This window comes from Heterodontus francisci, unplaced genomic scaffold (genome assembly GCF_036365525.1).
Source record: "Heterodontus francisci isolate sHetFra1 unplaced genomic scaffold, sHetFra1.hap1 HAP1_SCAFFOLD_545, whole genome shotgun sequence".
NCBI lineage: Eukaryota > Metazoa > Chordata > Chondrichthyes > Heterodontiformes > Heterodontidae > Heterodontus > Heterodontus francisci.
The window spans coordinates 665,509-685,714 of NW_027141258.1; the positions used below are offsets into that span (position 1 = coordinate 665,509).

At 42.7% G+C, this 20,206-nt stretch overlaps 2 protein-coding genes across 4 annotated transcripts in view; one reads left to right on the forward strand and one right to left on the reverse strand.

Annotated features, from left to right (window-relative positions):
- Positions 1-7,942, reverse strand: part of cfap119 (cilia and flagella associated protein 119) — a 30,009-nt gene extending 22,067 nt beyond the window's left edge. For 2 of the 3 annotated variants that reach the window (XM_068026945.1, XM_068026944.1), the window contains exons 1-5: positions 7,605-7,797; positions 5,039-5,070; positions 2,393-2,458; positions 1,488-1,657; positions 243-313 (exon numbers count right to left, since the gene is read on the reverse strand). In XM_068026945.1, the coding sequence (XP_067883046.1) occupies positions 243-313; positions 1,488-1,657; positions 2,393-2,458; positions 5,039-5,070; positions 7,605-7,628 (363 nt within the window). In that variant the 5' untranslated portion in view covers positions 7,629-7,797. The other variant, XM_068026946.1, reaches the window with a different exon arrangement.
- Positions 7,943-8,381: 439 nt separating this feature from the next.
- Positions 8,382-20,206, forward strand: part of LOC137362560 (E3 ubiquitin-protein ligase BRE1B-like) — a 48,490-nt gene continuing 36,665 nt past the window's right edge. The window contains exon 1 of the mRNA XM_068026956.1: positions 8,382-8,526. The gene's annotated coding sequence lies outside the window, so the exon portion shown is untranslated. The remainder of the gene's footprint in view (positions 8,527-20,206) is intronic.

Genomic DNA, 20,206 nt, shown 5'->3' on the forward strand with positions numbered 1-20,206 from the left:
CTTCACTGTTGTCCCTCTCTCTCTGTCTTACTCCCTCTCTCTCTCCCCCCGCCCCTGTCTCTATTCTCTCTCTCTCTCTCTCTCTCTCTCCTCCCCGCCCCACCCCGGCCCCTGTCTCTGTCCTCCCTCTCTTCCCTCTTTCTCTTTGTCCCCCACTCCCCGTTCCCCCTCCCCCCCCCCCCCACCCTCAGCAATTCCCCAATTCTATCCTGGAACAAAGCCGACCCCTGCCCTTCACCTACCCGCACCGAGTTACAGAGGACGAGCTCTAAGAAGTAGTCAAAGCATTCCTTGACATTCCCGAGAGGGGTTCCTGCAAGGGAAAGAGAAAACAAGGCGAGCTGATTCTGCGATGATTTGTAGATACAGTCGCACCTCTGCCCTCCTGTCAAACCCATCCTTGCCCCTTGCACGCTCTGATAATTGTTCACTCTGTGTCGATATAAGACCTACAAGCACTGAACTCTCATGGCAGTCTGCGGTGAGTAACTCACCTCCTGACTGCCCAAAGTCTGTCCACCATCTACAAGGCACAAGTCAGGAGTGCGATGAAATACTCTCCACTTGCCGGGATGGGTGCAGCTCCAACAACACTCAAGAAGCTCGACACCATCCAGAACAAAGCAGCCCGCTTGATTGGCACCCCATCCACAAACATTCACTCCCTCCACCACCGACGCACAGTGGCAGCAGTGTGTACCATCTACAAGATGCACTGCAGCAATGCACCAAAGCTCCTTCGACAGCGCCGCCCAAGCCCGCGACTTCCACCACCGAGAAGGACAAGGGCAGCAGGCGCATGGGGAACACCACCACCTGCAAGTTCCCCTCCAAGCCACACGCCATCCTGACTTGGAACTATATCGGCCGTTCCTCCACTGTCGCCGGGTAAAAATCCTGGAACTCCCTTCCTCACCGCACTCTGGGTGTACCCGCGCCACACGGACTGCAGCGGTTCAAGAAGGCAGCTCACCACCACCTTCTCAGGGGCGAAAAGGGATGGGCAATAAATGCTGGCCTTGCCAGTGACGCCCACATCCCATGAAATTAGTAAAAACACTGATCTATCTGTCTCTGGTCCAAAGTAGATGGCCTCGCCCTTTGTAACATTGAACTGCATCTGCCACTGGCTGGCCCACAGGCAGTGTCCCTTTGCAACCTTGTGCTCCAATCAACCCTGCTGATTGCCATTGTCAACCCTTCAAAACGGCTCCAGAAATGATAGGCTGGACTCCAGGACACTGCTGTGAGGATTGGTGCATTGGCCAACCAATGGCGGAGGAGTCTGGGGGTTGGGGTTGTGGTGGGGTGGGGGGGGGTGAATGGGTTGGAGATCATGTGACAAATCCGCTATGTCTAACCAGAGTCAGCGAGTGGGATGAAAAGCTGAGACCCCTGGGGAATAATGCTGGTCACATCCTCACTCCTTCCGTCTCCACCACCTCCTCCCCCCACCTCACCGCCCACCGCTCCCTGGCGGCTCTTACCGGTGCAGGCCTGGTGAAGCCGCTTGACAATGGAGAAAAAGCCTGAGGTCTGCTCCTTGTTGAATCTGTGGCTCTTGGCGAACTGCAGAGTGTAGACGTAGAGGTCGAGGAGGATGGCGGCGCGTGGATCTGTCCCGTCGAGTGAGACGGACAGTAGCTGGTGTAGGGCCCTGTGGAGGAGGGTTGGGGTGGGGGGGGGTTGGGTGGAGGAGGGTGAGGATTGAGGTGGGGGGGGAGGTAAGTAGTGGATGGTGAGGGTGATTTAACAGTGTCTTACATCCCCCAACCCCGCAGGCTTTCGACACAGCGAGCGCCCACCTCTACTGCAGAAAAATCATACAGCACAGGAGGAGTCCATTCGGCCCATCGTGTCAGTGGCCGGGCTATCCAATTAATCCCACTCCCCCTTGCTCTTTCCACCATATTCTGTAAATATTTCCCCTTGGAGTATTTCTCCGATTCTCCTTTTAAAAGTTACTATTGAATCTGCTTCCACCGCCCTTTCAGGCAGTGTGTTCCAGATCACAACAACTTGCCGTGTTAAAATAACGCCCCCTCCCGAGGCCTCTGCTTTAGCCGATCGCCTTCAATCCGTGTCCCTCTGGTTCCCGACCCTCCCGCCGCTGGGAACAGTCTCTCCCTATTTACTCCATCCAAACCCTTCCCGATTTTGAACGCCTCCACTTAATCTCCTCTTAACCTTCTCTGCTCCGAAGAGAACAAACCCCAGCTTCTCCCAGTCCCTCCCGCATAAACTGAATGCCCCTCATCCCTGGGACCCTTCCAGTAAATCGCCTCCCCGTCCTCTGCTGCTGGGCTCCCACTCTCCCTCCCCGTCCGTCCCTCCCTCCGCTCCCCGGCCCCCTCCCCCTCCCTACCCAATGCCCAGGGGTCTGCTCACTCACTGTTTAATCTCCTCCGTGGTCGATGCCTTTTGGATGATGTCCATTCCACTGAAGGTCAAATCCTCCCTAAACACAACGGGGAGCGGGGGGGGGGGGCAAACAAGATTAAGGGGTGATCTAATTGAGCTGTAAAAGATGATGAAAGGATTTAATAAGGTAGATAGAGAGTGACTATTTCCTCCGAGGAGGGAGAGTGTAAACTCAAAATTAGAGCTAGGTTAGATGCAGAGCCAAGGTGGGGAGATGGAGTTAAGATATAGAGGAACCATAATCTTAATGAACAGCAGACATCGTTTGATGGGCCAAATGGCCTCATCCTGTATTGCCTGAAAGCGACTGCCCTCCTCTCAAAAACAAATAGGGTGGAGGTTGATTTTAAGCGACACACCGTTTAGCCCCCAATCAGGGCCCTGGTTTCCAGAGGGTTTGAGGTGATCACTCTCGGTCTCACAAGTTTCATAAAAAAACACCCCACTCCACTCCTCGATTTTTCGCAGTTGAGTGTGTGGCCCTCGAGTCTTGCCTCTGAGTCAGAAAGTCATGGGTTGGAGCGCCCCATCACCACTTGGAATCCAGGTTGACACTCGCAGGTTGCCAGTACCGAGGGAGCGCCGCGCTGTCGGAGGGTCAGTACTGAGGGAGTGCCGCACTGTCGGAGGGTCAGTACTGAGGGAGCGCCGCACTGTCGGAGGGTCAGTACTGAGGGAGCGCCGCACTGTCGGAGGGTCAGTACTGAGGGAGCGCCGCACTGTCGGAGGGTCAGTACTGAGGGATAGCCGCACTGTCGGAGGGTCAGTACTGAGGGAGTGCCGTGCTGTCGGAGGGTCAGTACTGAGGGAGCGCCGCACTGTCAGAGGGTCAGTACTGAGGGAAAGCCGCACTGTCGGAGGGTCAGTACTGAGGGAGTGCCGTGCTGTCGGAGGGTCAGTACTGAGGGAGTGCCGCGCTGTCGGAGGTTCAGTACTGAGGGAGCGCCGGGCTGTCGGAGGTTCAGTACTGAGGGAGCGCCGCGCTGTCGGAGGGGCAGTACTGAGGGAGCGCCGCACTGTCGGAGGGTCAGTACTGAGGGAGTGCCGTGCTTTCGGAGGGTCAGTACTGAGGGAGTGCCGTGCTGTCGGAGGGTCAGTACTGAGGGAGCGCCGCACTGTCGGAGGGTCAGTACTGAGGGAGAGCCGCACTGTCGGAGGTCAGTACTGAGGGAGTGCCGTGCTTTCGGAGGGTCAGTACTGAGGGAGTGCCGTGCTGTCGGAGGGTCAGTACTGAGGGAGTGCCGTGCTGTCGGAGGGTCAGTACTGAGGGAGCGCCACACTGTCGGAGGGTCAGTACTGAGGGAGAGCCGCACTGTCGGAGGGTCAGTACTGAGGGAGTGCCGTGCTGTCGGAGGGTCAGTACTGAGGGAGTGCCGTGCTGTCGGAGGGTCAGTACTGAGGGAGCGCCGCACTGTCGGAGGGTCAGTACTGAGGGAGCGCCGCACTGTCGGAGGGTCAGTACTGAGGGAGAGCTGCACTGTCGGAGGTCAGTACTGAGGGAGTGCCGTGCTTTCGGAGGGTCAGTACTGAGGGAGTGCCGTGCTGTCGGAGGGTCAGTACTGAGGGAGTGCCGTGCTGTCGGAGGGTCAGTACTGAGGGAGTGCCGTGCTTTCGGAGGGTCAGTACTGAGGGAGTGCCGTGCTGTCGGAGGGTCAGTACTGAGGGAGTGCCGTGCTGTCGGAGGGTCAGTACTGAGGGAGTGCCGTGCTGTCGGAGGGTCAGTACTGAGGGAGCGCCGCACTGTCGGAGGGTCAGTACTGAGGGAGTGCCGTGCTGTCGGAGGGTCAGTACTGAGGGAGTGCCGTGCTGTCGGGGGGTCAGTACTGAGAGAGCGCCGCACTGTCGGAGGGTCAGTACTGAGGGAGTGCCGTGCTGTCGGAGGGTCAGTACTGAGGGAGCGCCGCACTGTCAGAGGGTCAGTACTGAGGGAGAGCCGCACTCAGAGGGTCAGTACTGAGGGAGAGCCGCACTGTCGGAGGGTCAGTACTGAGGGAGTGCCGTGCTGTCGGAGGGTCAGTACTGAGGGAGTGCCGTGCTGTCGGAGGGTCAGTACTGAGGGAGCGCCGCACTGTCGGAGGGTCAGTACTGAGGGAGTGCCGTGCTGTCGGAGGGTCAGTACTGAGGGAGTGCCGTGCTGTCGGGGGGTCAGTACTGAGAGAGCACGGTCAGGGGTCATCCCTGGATTCTGAGTGTTGGCAGGGGATATTCAATGGCTGGGGGCTGGGAGATGTTGGGGCATTGGGCCCTGTCCTTTCCTCAGCCCAGCGTTTGTGTCATGGGATTGGTGAGCAACATACACAGCAAATGAAAGCTGCTCCTTTTCTTCCTGTTGTGGGCCTGAGTCCCACACTGAGTGAGAGATCATCAAACTGGGCAGTAGGCCAGGTGGCGTAGCCTGGCCTTTCCTGCTCTGTGTGTGTGTATCTGGGGGGGGGTGGCGGGATAGTGCTCATTTACCACACTGGCTGAGATAAAGGAGGGCAGGTGAGGGCTCGTTGGGGGAAGGGGGAGGGGCGGCAGCGTTCTTCAATTTGAACGTAACGCAGGCGAGGCTCCTGGCGAAGCTTGCGAGCGATTTGATCAGTAAAAACTCCGTGTGCCATTGTTCTCGACTCACCACAGGCAGATCTTAACTGCGGGTAGCTCGGGCTGCAAGATATGATTTGAAACAAAAATGATCGATGGAGGATTCTTGCCGCGAAAATGAGCAAGTCTGACAAATTATTTGCAGCAGAGAAACAGGACATTCGGCCCATCGTGTGCGCACTGGCTCTCCGAATGAGCAATTCGCCTAGTGCCACTCCCCCGCTTTCTCCCCGTAACCCTGCACATTCTTCCTTTCAGATAACAGTCTAATTCCCCTTTCGAATGCTTCAATTGAACCTGCCTCCCTCACACTCTCCGGCAGCGTATTCCAGACCCTAACCACTCGCTGCGTGAAAATGTTTTTCCTCGTGTCGCTTTTGCTTCTCTGACCCGTTACTTTAAATCTGTGCCCTCTCGTTCTCAATCCTTTCACCAGTGGGAACATCTATCTACTCTGTCCAGACCCCTCATGATGTTGAACACCTCGATCAAATCACCTCTCAGCCTTCCCTTCTCCAAGGAAAACAGTCCCAACTTCTCCAATCTATCTTCATAACTGAAGGTGCTCATCCCTGGAACCATTCTCGTGAATCTTTTCTGTAATCTCTCCAATGCCCTCGCGTCTTTCCTAAAGTGCGGCACCCAGAATTGGACGCAATACTCCAGCTGAGGCTGAACTAGTGTCTTCTACGAGTTGAACACAACTTCCTTGCTCTTGTAGTCTATGCCCCTATTATTGAAGCTAGGATGCTGTATGCTGTTCCTGCACCCTCTTTGGAATTGTACCCTTTATTTTATGGCAGCGTTTGCTGACAATGCAACCACTAGGTGGCGCAGCACTTGCACATTCGCAAATGCAGCCTCATCCACTGAAATGTCACTGTCTGCGACGTTTTAGGCAGCTACCAGGATTAAAGATGGCGTCGCTCAATTTATCTCAAAAAAATTTAATTCAATCACTGCGATCCCACTCCACCGCCTCCCCCCCACCCACCTCACACACACAATATCCCGCTTCTCTTCCCCGGCGCAGCCTCCCGTGCCCGTCCGCTCACCACTCGCTCCCGGCCTCACTGCTGCCTCCCCTCAGTCACGCGCTCCCCGCTTCAACTCCACCCCTCTCGCTCCAGGCCTTGCCCCCCCACCCCCGCCCCACTTCTCCCTCCACGCTCCCCACGGGGAAGCAGGGCAGAGAGAGAGAGAGAGAGAGAGAGATAGGCAAGTTAGGGATACGCCGGGGAGGGGAAGGAGACTGTAAGCGAGAGACTGGGGGAGAGGGGGAAGGGAGAGGGGGAAGTGGGAGGGTGCGGGGGGGGGGGAAGGGGGTGGCATTCCAGTACGCGATGCCGTTTTCGCGTGCATGCGCAAATTAGTCCTGGCAAGAATGTGGGCTGCCCATGCGCAGCACTTTACTGACAGCGAGAGTCCTTTCTGCACATGTGCACAGCTGGGAGCGCTCCGATGATGTCGGAGCGCCGGAGGCATTGTCAGGAGTCACTTTGTTGTTCTTTATTGTCTCTCCATGTTCTTCCGACCCAAAATGAATCACTTCACATTTCACGGCATTAAACTGCATCTGCCACTTGTCTGCCCACTCCTCAGCCACTCTGGGAATGCAGCAGTCTGTGTTGACATGTGATCGACGTGGTGTCGCAGAAAGGGAGGGGCAAGATGAGGGAGAGGGATCAGGAATGTTTAACGTAGGGAGGGAAGGGATGAGGGCAGGCAAGAAGATGATGGTATGGTGGGCAGAGAAGGAGAGATGGAAGGGAATCCAGGAGGGAGAACGCAGGAAGGGAGGGAGTAATTACTGGTGATGAGGAGAAAGTGGGAGAGTAGGAACACATTGGGCGGAATATTAAAGGGTATGGACAGAAATTAGACCGGATGGGATGTTAACAAGATGCACTGCAGCAACTCGCCAAGGCTCTTTTGACAGCACCTTCCAAACCTGCAAGCTCAACCACCGAGAAGGACAAGGGCAGCAGATGCATGGGAACACCAACGCCTGCAACTTCCCCTCAAAGCCACGGTCCAACCTGATTTGGAAATATATCGGCCGTTCCTTCATGGCTGCTGGGTCAAAATCCTGGAAACTCCCTCCCTGACAGCACTGTGGTCGTACCTACGCCCCACGGACTGCAGCAGTTCAAGAAGGCGGCTCACTGCCTCTCGAGGGCAATGAAGGATGGGCGATGAAGAGAGAGATGGCCACACCCTGTGCATGAGTAATTAGAAAGAGATTCGACCGTGCTAAATATTAAATCATTGGGGAGCGAGCAGGAGAGTTCTGTGCATTTCATGAACATCCCCCCGCTGGAAGGTCCGGCGTCCAGATTTACAACAGAAACAGCCTATGTAAACAGGTCACACTGCAGCACCACCACTGGTGGGACAGGGACATTGCAGCGTGACAGGTTTACATGGAAAATTTCCATTGTGAATCTGGACATGTTGGCTTCAGAGTGGAAACAGTGAAAAAGAAGGATGTAATGTTGGACTTTCGAAGAAGCTTCGCCTCAGGTCCACTGAACCCCTCCTGACCCCTGACCCCACTTGACCTTTTCACGAAGGGAAATAACGCAGCTTCTTTTTACCTTTTCAAGCCGCCTCAAAGCCATGTTAAAGAGGTTAAATCGACTAAAAACAAATAAATAGCTGCTTTAGCAGCAACTGACAAACTGTTTTTTGTGCCAATTGCGCCCTTCCTCAGTTGCCAGGGCAACCGCAAGGACTTCCGGCGACGTGAATCACGTGACGGACGCCGGCAAAGGACTAAAAGAGCAAAAAAAAATTACCGTCTGACAAGAAGCATAGAGATGAGCGTCCAATTGGGACGAAATAAACGACAAGAGAGGGAACCGAAAACATTTAGTCGAGAAGCAGAAAAAAAAAGGCGGGGACACCTCGCGGTTGCTGGTGGGTGGGGGGGGTCAAGTGACGCACATCCGGTGGCGGGCACCGGCCCTTCCGCCCCGCATCCGGGGACCCGACCGGCCGCGAATCAAAACGACACTTCAGCCGATAATTCAAATCCGATCGATTTCTCAGTTTGGCAAATGAGCACCGATGACAGGACAGCGAACGATATTAAATTCTGAGCGGGCGGGGAAGGACAGAAGAGTGCGGTTGCCGGGGCAACGGTCGCACCGCCACACCACACCCCCCCCCGCGGGTGAAAGGTCACCATCCGGGAGCTCGGGCGGCCAACGCTTTTCTTTTTCGCCGAATAAAAGTTTTTAAAAAAAACCGGTGTCCCGGTTTCGACCGACCGCTTTAACGCACTAAAAGAAAGTGAGGCTGGCGTTAGGAAAGGGTGTTTTTTTAAAAAAAAAACTGGCAGGCTGGGGTCAAGCGGGGTCAGGGGCGAGGGGTTACCATCCGGGACTCGGCGGCCCTGGCTGCCTCGGCTCTGTCGCTCCAGGCCATGGCCTCGGAAGGGAGGCGGAGGGAGCGGCGGCCGGGCGGCGGCTGAGAGACGGAGCGAGAGCCAGAGCGAGGGTTGGCACTGCTGCTCTGGTGAGAGAGGGGGAACAGGAGTTAATGGAGAGGCCTGAGGCCTTCAAAGAGGGAAGGGAGGCTGAATATTAATATATATATATATATATATGGAGAGGGATTTATATATATATAGAGAGAGAGAGAGGGATTAATATATATATATAGAGAGAGAGAGGGATTAATATATATATAGAGAGAGAGAGAGGGATTTATATATATATAGAGAGAGGGAGAGGGATTAATATATATGTAGAGAGAGAGAGAGGGATTAATATATATGTAGAGAGAGAGAGAGGGATTAATATATATGTAGAGAGAGAGAGAGGGATTAATATATATGTAGAGAGAGAGAGAGGGATTAATATATATGTAGAGAGAGAGAGAGGGATTAATATATATATATAGAGAGAGAGAGGGATTAATATATATATAGAGAGAGAGAGAGGGATTTATATATATATAGAGAGAGGGAGAGAGATTAATATATATGTAGAGAGAGAGAGAGGGATTAATATATATGTAGAGAGAGAGAGAGGGATTTATATATATATAGAGAGAGGGAGAGAGATTAATATATATGTAGAGAGAGAGAGAGGGATTAATATATATGTAGAGAGAGAGAGAGGGATTAATATATATGTAGAGAGAGAGAGAGGGATTAATATATATGTAGAGAGAGAGAGAGGGATTAATATATATATATAGAGAGAGAGAGGGATTAATATATATATAGAGAGAGAGAGAGGGATTTATATATATATAGAGAGAGGGAGAGAGATTAATATATATGTAGAGAGAGAGAGAGGGATTAATATATATGTAGAGAGAGAGAGAGGGATTAATATATATGTAGAGAGAGAGAGAGGGATTAATATATATATATAGAGAGAGAGAGGGATTAATATATATATAGAGAGAGAGAGAGGGATTTATATATATATAGAGAGAGGGAGAGAGATTAATATATATGTAGAGAGAGAGAGAGGGATTAATATATATGTAGAGAGAGAGAGAGGGATTAATATATATGTAGAGAGAGAGAGAGGGATTAATATATATGTAGAGAGAGAGAGAGGGATTAATATATATGTAGAGAGAGAGAGAGGGATTAATATATATGTAGAGAGAGAGAGAGAGGGATTAATATATATGTAGAGAGAGAGAGATTAATATATATAGAGAGAGAGAGATTAATATATATATAGAGAGAGGGAGAGGGATTAATATATATATAGAGAGAGAGAGAGGGATTAATATATATGTAGAGAGAGAGAGAGAGATTAATATATATGTAGAGAGAGAGAGAGGGATTAATATATATATATATATATATATGGAGAGGGATTAATATATATGGAGAGAGAGAGAGAGGGATTAATATAGATGTAGAGAGAGAGAGAGAGATTAATATATATGTAGAGAGAGAGAGAGGGATTAATATATATATATATAGAGAGAGAGAGGGATTAATATATATATATAGAGAGAGAGAGGGATTAATATATATATGTAGAGAGAGAGAGAGGGATTAATATATATGTAGAGAGAGAGAGAGGGATTAATATATATGTAGAGAGAAAGAGATTAATATATATATAGAGAGAGAGAGAGGGATTAATATATATGTAGAGAGAGAGAGAGAGATTAATATATATATAGAGAGAGAGAGAGATTAATATATATATATAGAGAGAGAGAGAGATTAATATATATATATAGAGAGAGAGAGAGAGGGATTAATATATATATATAGAGAGAGAGAGAGAGATTAATATATATAGAGAGAGAGAGAGAGAGATTAATATATATGTAGAGAGAGAGAGAGGGATTAATATATATGTAGAGAGGGAGAGAGGGATTAATATATATGTAGAGAGCGAGAGAGGGATTAATATATATGTAGAGAGCGAGAGAGGGATTAATATATATGTAGAGAGAGAGAGAGGGATTAATATATATGTAGAGAGAGAGAGAGGGATTAATATATATGTAGAGAGAGAGAGAGGGATTAATATATATGTAGAGAGAGGGAGAGGGATTAATATATATATACAGAGAGAGAGAGGGATTAATATATATGTAGAGAGAGAGGGATTAATATATATGTAGAGAGAGAGAGAGGGATTAATATATATGTAGAGAGAGAGAGAGGGATTAATATATATGTAGAGAGAGAGAGAGGGATTAATATATATGTAGAGAGAGGGAGAGGGATTAATATATATGTAGAGAGAGGGAGAGGGATTAATATATATATACAGAGAGAGAGAGGGATTAATATATATGTAGAGAGAGAGGGATTAATATATATGTAGAGAGAGAGAGAGAGGGATTAATATATATGTAGAGAGAGAGAGAGGGATTAATATATATGTAGAGAGAGAGAGAGGGATTAATATATATGTAGAGAGAGAGAGAGGGATTAATATATATGTAGAGAGAGAGAGAGAGGGATTAATATATATGTAGAGAGAGAGAGAGAGAGATTAATATATATAGAGAGAGAGAGATTAATATATATATAGAGAGAGGGAGAGGGATTAATATATATATAGAGAGAGAGAGAGGGATTAATATATATGTAGAGAGAGAGAGAGAGAGAGATTAATATATATGTAGAGAGAGAGAGAGGGATTAATATATATATATATATATATATGGAGAGGGATTAATATATATGGAGAGAGAGAGAGAGGGATTAATATAGATGTAGAGAGAGAGAGAGGGATTAATATATATGTAGAGAGAGAGAGAGAGAGAGATTAATATATATGTAGAGAGAGAGAGAGGGATTAATATATATATATATATATATATGGAGAGGGATTAATATATATGGAGAGAGAGAGAGAGGGATTAATATAGATGTAGAGAGAGAGAGAGAGATTAATATATATGTAGAGAGAGAGAGAGGGATTAATATATATATATATAGAGAGAGAGAGGGATTAATATATATATATAGAGAGAGAGAGGGATTAATATATATATGTAGAGAGAGAGAGAGGGATTAATATATATGTAGAGAGAGAGAGAGGGATTAATATATATGTAGAGAGAAAGAGATTAATATATATATAGAGAGAGAGAGAGGGATTAATATATATGTAGAGAGAGAGAGAGAGATTAATATATATATAGAGAGAGAGAGAGATTAATATATATATATAGAGAGAGAGAGAGATTAATATATATATATAGAGAGAGAGAGAGATTAATATATATATATAGAGAGAGAGAGAGAGGGATTAATATATATATATAGAGAGAGAGAGAGAGATTAATATATATAGAGAGAGAGAGAGAGAGATTAATATATATGTAGAGAGAGAGAGAGGGATTAATATATATGTAGAGAGGGAGAGAGGGATTAATATATATGTAGAGAGCGAGAGAGGGATTAATATATATGTAGAGAGCGAGAGAGGGATTAATATATATGTAGAGAGCGAGAGAGGGATTAATATATATGTAGAGAGCGAGAGAGGGATTAATATATATGTAGAGAGCGAGAGAGGGATTAATATATATGTAGAGAGCGAGAGAGGGATTAATATATATGTAGAGAGAGAGAGGGATTAATATATATGTAGAGAGAGAGAGAGAGAGGGATTAATATATATGTAGAGAGCGAGAGAGAGGGATTAATATATATGTAGAGAGAGAGAGAGGGATTAATATATATGTAGAGAGAGAGAGAGGGATTAATATATATGTATAGAGAGAGAGAGGGATTAATATATATGTAGAGAGAGAGAGAGGGATTAATATATATGTAGAGAGAGAGAGAGGGATTAATATATATGTAGAGAGAGAGAGAGGGATTAATATATATGTAGAGAGAGAGAGAGGGATTAATATATATGTAGAGAGAGAGAGAGGGATTAATATATATGTAGAGAGAGAGAGAGGGATTAATATATATGTAGAGAGAGAGAGAGGGATTAATATATATGTAGAGAGAGAGAGAGGGATTAATATATATGTAGAGAGAGAGAGAGGGATTAATATATATGTAGAGAGAGAGAGAGGCATTAATATATATGTAGAGAGAGAGAGAGGGATTAATATATATGTAGAGAGAGAGAGAGGGATTAATATATATGTCGAGAGAGAGAGAGAGGGATTAATATACATGTAGAGAGAGAGAGAGAGAGGGATTAATATATATGTAGAGAGAGAGAGAGGGATTAATATATATGTAGAGAGAGAGGGATTAATATATATGTAGAGAGAGAGGGATTAATATATATGCAGAGAGAGAGAGAGGGATTAATATATATGCAGAGAGAGAGAGAGGGATTAATATATATGCAGAGAGAGAGAGAGGGATTAATATATATGCAGAGAGAGAGAGAGGGATTAATATATATGCAGAGAGAGAGAGAGGGATTAATATATATGTAGAGAGAGAGAGAGGGATTAATATATATGTAGAGAGAGAGAGAGGGATTAATATATATGTAGAGAGAGAGAGAGGGATTAATATATATGTCGAGAGAGAGAGAGGGATTAATATATATGTCGAGAGAGAGAGAGGGATTAATATATATGTAGAGAGAGAGAGAGAGGGATTAATATATATGTAGAGAGAGAGAGAGTGATTAATATATATGTAGAGAGCGAGAGAGGGATTAATATATATGTAGAGAGAGAGAGAGGGATTAATATATATGTAGAGAGTGAGAGGGAATAATATATATGTAGAGAGAGAGAGGGATTAATATATATGTAGAGAGAGAGAGAGAGGGATTAATATATATGTAGAGAGAGAGAGAGAGGGATTAATATATATGTAGAGAGAGAGAGGGATTAATATATATGTAGAGAGAGAGAGAGAGAGGGATTAATATATATGTAGAGAGAGAGAGGGATTAATATATATGTAGAGAGAGAGAGTGATTAATATATGTAGAGAGAGAGTGAGGGATTAATATATGTAGAGAGAGAGAGAGGGATTAATATATGGAGAGAGAGAGGGATGAATATATATGTAGAGAGAGAGAGGGATTAATATATATGTAGAGAGAGAGAGGGGGATTAATATATATGTAGAGAGAGAGAGAGGGATTAATATATATGCAGAGAGAGAGAGAGGGATTAATATATATGCAGAGAGAGAGAGAGGGATTAATATATATGCAGAGAGAGAGAGAGGGATTAATATATATGCAGAGAGAGAGAGAGAGAGGGATTAATATATATGTAGAGAGAGAGAGAGGGATTAATATATATGTAGAGAGAGAGAGAGGGATTAATATATATGTAGAGAGCGAGAGAGGGATTAATATATATGTAGAGAGCGAGAGAGGGATTAATATATATGTAGAGAGCGAGAGAGGGATTAATATATATGTAGAGAGCGAGAGAGGGATTAATATATATGTAGAGAGCGAGAGAGGGATTAATATATATGTAGAGAGCGAGAGAGGGATTAATATATATGTAGAGAGCGAGAGAGGGATTAATATATATGTAGAGAGCGAGAGAGGGATTAATATATATGTAGAGAGCGAGAGAGGGATTAATATATATGTAGAGAGCGAGAGAGGGATTAATATATATGTAGAGAGCGAGAGAGGGATTAATATATCTGTAGAGAGAGAGAGAGGGATTAATATATATGTAGAGATGGAGAGAGAGGGATTAATATATATGTAGAGAGAGAGAGAGAGGGATTAATATATATGTAGAGAGAGAGAGAGGGATTAATATATATGTAGAGAGAGAGAGAGGGATTAATATATATGTAGAGAGAGAGAGGGATTAATATATATGTAGAGAGAGAGAGAGGGATTAATATATATGTAGAGAGAGAGAGAGGGATTAATATATATGTAGAGAGAGAGAGAGGGATTAATATATATGTAGAGAGAGAGAGAGGGATTAATATATATGTAGAGAGAGAGAGAGGGATTAATATATATGTAGAGAGAGAGAGAGGGATTAATATATATGTAGAGAGAGAGAGAGGGATTAATATATATGTAGAGAGAGAGAGAGGGATTAATATATATGTAGAGAGAGAGAGAGGGATTAATATATATGTAGAGAGAGAGAGAGGGATTAATATATATGTCGAGAGAGAGAGAGAGGGATTAATATACATGTAGAGAGAGAGAGAGAGGGATTAATATATATGTAGAGAGAGAGAGAGGGATTAATATATATGTAGAGAGAGAGGGATTAATATATATGCAGAGAGAGAGAGAGGGATTAATATATATGTAGAGAGAGAGAGAGGGATTAATATATATGTAGAGAGAGAGAGAGAGGGATTAATATATATGTAGAGAGAGAGAGAGGGATTAATATATATGTAGAGAGAGAGAGAGGGATTAATATTTATGTAGAGAGAGAGAGAGGGATTAATATATATGTAGAGAGAGAGAGAGGGATTACTATATATGTAGAGAGAGAGAGAGGGATTAATATATATGTAGAGAGCGAGAGAGGGATTAATATATATGTAGAGAGCGAGAGAGGGATTAATATATATGTAGAGAGAGAGAGAGGGATTAATATATATGTAGAGAGAGAGAGGGAATAATATATATGTAGAGAGAGAGAGGGATTAATATATATGTAGAGAGAGAGAGAGAGGGATTAATATATATGTAGAGAGAGAGAGAGAGGGATTAATATATATGTAGAGAGAGAGAGTGATTAATATATGTAGAGAGAGAGAGAGGGATTAATATATGTAGAGAGAGAGAGAGGGATTAATATATGTAGAGAGAGAGAGAGGGATTAATATATGTAGAGAGAGAGAGAGAGAGGGATTAATATATATGTAGAGAGAGAGAGAGAGGGATTAATATATATGTAGAGAGAGAGAGAGGGATTAATATATATGTAGAGAGAGAGAGAGGGATTAATATATATGCAGAGAGAGAGAGGGATTAATATATATGCAGAGAGAGAGAGAGGGATTAATATATATGCAGAGAGAGAGAGAGGGATTAATATATATGCAGAGAGAGAGAGAGGGATTAATATATATGCAGAGAGAGAGAGAGGGATTAATATATATGTAGAGAGAGAGAGAGGGATTAATATATATGTAGAGAGCGAGAGAGGGATTAATATATATGTAGAGAGCGAGAGAGGGATTAATATATATGTAGAGAGCGAGAGAGGGATTAATATATATGTAGAGAGCGAGAGAGGGATTAATATATATGTAGAGAGCGAGAGAGGGATTAATATATCTGTAGAGAGAGAGAGAGGGATTAATATATATGTAGAGAGAGAGAGAGGGATTAATATATATGTCGAGAGAGAGAGAGAGGGATTAATATACATGTAGAGAGAGAGAGGGATTAATATATATGTAGAGAGAGAGAGAGGGATTAATATATATGTAGAGAGAGAGGGATTAATATATATGCAGAGAGAGAGAGAGGGATTAATATATATGCAGAGAGAGAGAGAGCGATTAATATATATGTAGAGAGAGAGAGAGGGATTAATATATATGTAGAGAGAGAGAGAGGGATTAATATATATGCAGAGAGAGAGAGAGCGATTAATATATATGTAGAGAGAGAGAGAGGGATTAATATATATGTAGAGAGAGAGAGAGGGATTAATATATATGTAGAGAGAGAGAGAGGGATTAATATATATGTAGAGAGAGAGAGATTAATATATATATAGAGAGAGAGAGAGAGAGATTAATATATATATATAGAGAGAGAGAGAGGGATTAATATATATGTAGAGAGAGAGAGAGAGATTAATATATATATAGAGAGAGAGAGAGAGAGATTAATATATATATATAGAGAGAGAGAGAGGGATTAATATATATATATATGTAGAGAGAGAGAGAGGGATTAATATATATGTAGAGAGAGAGAGAGGGATTAATATATATGTAGAGAGAGAGAGAGGGATTAATATATATGTAGAGAGAGAGAGAGAGAGAGAGAGAGGGATTAATATATATATAGAGAGAGAGAGAGAGAGAGATTAATATATATATATATATATAGAGAGAGAGAGATTAATATATATGTAGAGAGAGAGAGAGGGATTAATATATATGTAGAGAGAGAGAGGGATTAATATATATGTAGAGAGAGAGAGATTAATATATATATAGAGAGAGAGAGAGGGATTAATATATATGTAGAGAGAGAGAGAGAGATTAATATATATATAGAGAGAGAGATTAATATATATATATAGAGAGAGAGAGAGAGGGATTAATATATATATATAGAGAGAGAGAGAGAGATTAATATATATATATAGAGAGAGAGAGAGATTAATATATATGTAGAGAGAGAGAGAGGGATTAATATATATGTAGAGAGGGAGAGAGGGATTAATATATATGTAGAGAGCGAGAGAGGGATTAATATATATGTAGAGAGCGAGAGAGGGATTAATATATATGTAGAGAGCGAGAGAGGGATTAATATATATGTAGAGAGCGAGAGAGGGATTAATATATATGTAGAGAGAGAGAGAGGGATTAATATATATGTAGAGAGAGAGAGAGAGGGATTAATATATATGTAGAGAGAGAGAGAGGGATTAATATATATGTATAGAGAGAGGGATTAATATATATGTAGAGAGAGAGAGAGGGATTAATATATATGTAGAGAGAGAGAGAGGGATTAATATATATGTAGAGAGAGAGAGAGGGATTAATATATATGTAGAGAGAGAGAGAGGGATTAATATATATGTAGAGAGAGAGAGAGGGATTAATATATATGTAGAGAGAGAGAGAGGGATTAATATATATGTAGAGAGAGAGAGAGGGATTAATATATATGTCGAGAGAGAGAGAGAGGGATTAATATACATGTAGAGAGAGAGAGGGATTAATATATATGTAGAGAGAGAGAGAGCGATTAATATATATGTAGAGAGAGAGAGAGGGATTAATATATATGTAGAGAGAGAGAGAGGGATTAATATATATGTAGAGAGAGAGAGAGGGATTAATATATATGTAGAGAGAGAGAGAGGGATTAATATATATGTCGAGAGAGAGAGAGGGATTAATATATATGTCGAGAGAGAGAGAGGGATTAATATATATGTAGAGAGAGAGAGAGAGGGATTAATATATATGTAGAGAGAGAGAGAGTGATTAATATATATGTAGAGAGCGAGAGAGGGATTAATATATATGTAGAGAGAGAGAGAGGGATTAATATATATGTAGAGAGTGAGAGGGAATAATATATATGTAGAGAGAGAGAGGGATTAATATATATGTAGAGAGAGAGAGGGATTAATATATATGTAGAGAGAGAGAGAGAGGGATTAATATATATGTAGAGAGAGAGAGAGAGGGATTAATATATATGTAGAGAGAGAGAGGGATTAATATATATGTAGAGAGAGAGAGTGATTAATATATGTAGAGAGAGAGTGAGGGATTAATATATGTAGAGAGAGAGAGAGGGATGAATATATATGTAGAGAGAGAGAGGGATGAATATATATGTAGAGAGAGAGAGGGATTAATATATATGTAGAGAGAGAGAGAGGGATTAATATATATGTAGAGAGAGAGAGGGGGATTAATATATATGTAGAGAGAGAGAGAGGGATTAATATATATGCAGAGAGAGAGAGAGGGATTAATATATATGCAGAGAGAGAGAGAGAGGGATTAATATATATGCAGAGAGAGAGAGAGAGGGATTAATATATATGTAGAGAGAGAGAGAGGGATTAATATATATGTAGAGAGAGAGAGAGGGATTAATATATATGTAGAGAGAGAGAGAGGGATTAATATATCTGTAGAGAGCGAGAGAGGGATTAATATATATGTAGAGAGCGAGAGAGGGATTAATATATATGTAGAGAGAGAGAGGGATTAATATATATGTAGAGAGAGAGAGGGATTAATATATATGTAGAGAGAGGGAGAGGGATTAATATATATATAGAGAGAGAGAGAGGGATTAATATATATGTAGAGAGAGAGAGGGATTAATATATATGTAGAGAGAGAGAGGGATTAATATATATGTAGAGAGAGAGAGGGATTAATATATATGTAGAGAGAGAGAGGGATTAATATATGTAGAGAGAGAGAGAGGGATTAATATATATATAGAGAGAGGGAGAGGGATTAATATATATATAGAGAGAGAGAGAGGGATTAATATATATGTAGAGAGAGAGAGGGATTAATATATATGTAGAGAGAGAGAGGGATTAATATATATGTAGAGAGAGAGAGGGATTAATATATATGTAGAGAGAGAGAGGGATTAATATATGGAGAGAGAGAGGGATTAATATATGTAGAGAGAGAGAGAGGGATTAATATATGTAGAGAGAGAGAGGGATTAATATATATGTAGAGAGAGAGGGATTAATATATATGTAGAGAGAGAGGGATTAATATATATGTAGAGAGAGAGGGATTAATATATATGTAGAGAGAGAGAGAGAGGGATTAATATATATGTAGAGAGAGAGAGAGAGGGATTAATATATATGTAGAGAGAGAGAGGGATTAATATATATGTAGAGAGAGAGAGGGATTAATATATGTAGAGAGAGAGAGAGGGATTAATATATATGTAGAGAGAGGGAGAGGGATTAATATATATAGAGAGAGAGAGGGATTAATATATATGTAGAGAGAGAGAGAGGGATTAATATATATGTAGAGAGAGAGAGAGGGATTAATATATATGTAGAGAGAGAGAGAGGGATTAATATATATGTAGAGAGAGAGAGAGGGATTAATATATATGTAGAGAGAGAGAGAGGGATTAATATATATGTAGAGAGAGGGAGAGGGATTAATATATATATACAGAGAGAGAGAGGGATTAATATATATGTAGAGAGAGAGAGAGAGGGATTAATATATATGTAGAGAGAGAGAGAGGGATTAATATATATGTAGAGAGAGAGAGAGGGATTAATATATATGTAGAGAGAGAGAGAGGGATTAATATATATGTAGAGAGAGAGAGAGGGATTAATATATATGTAGAGAGAGGGAGAGGGATTAATATATATATACAGAGAGAGAGAGGGATTAATATATATGTAGAGAGAGAGGGATTAATATATATGTAGAGAGAGAGAGAGGGATTAATATATATGTAGAGAGAGAGAGAGGGATTAATATATATGTAGAGAGAGAGAGAGGGATTAATATATATGTAGAGAGAGGGAGAGGGATTAATATATATGTAGAGAGAGGGAGAGGGATTAATATATATATACAGAGAGAGAGAGGGATTAATATATATGTAGAGAGAGAGGGATTAATATATATGTAGAGAGAGAGAGAGGGATTAATATATATGTAGAGAGAGAGAGAGGGATTAATATATATGTAGAGAGAGAGAGAGGGATTAATATATATGTAGAGAGAGAGAGAGGGATTAATATATATGTAGAGAGAGAGAGAGAGGGATTAATATATATGTAGAGAGAGAGAGAGAGAGATTAATATATATAGAGAGAGAGAGAGAGATTAATATATATAGAGAGAGAGAGAGAGATTAATATATATATAGAGAGAGGGAGAGGGATTAATATATATATAGAGAGAGAGAGAGGGATTAATATATATGTAGAGAGAGAGAGAGAGAGAGATTAATATATATGTAGAGAGAGAGAGAGGGATTAATATATATATATATATATATATGGAGAGGGATTAATATATATGGAGAGAGAGAGAGAGGGATTAATA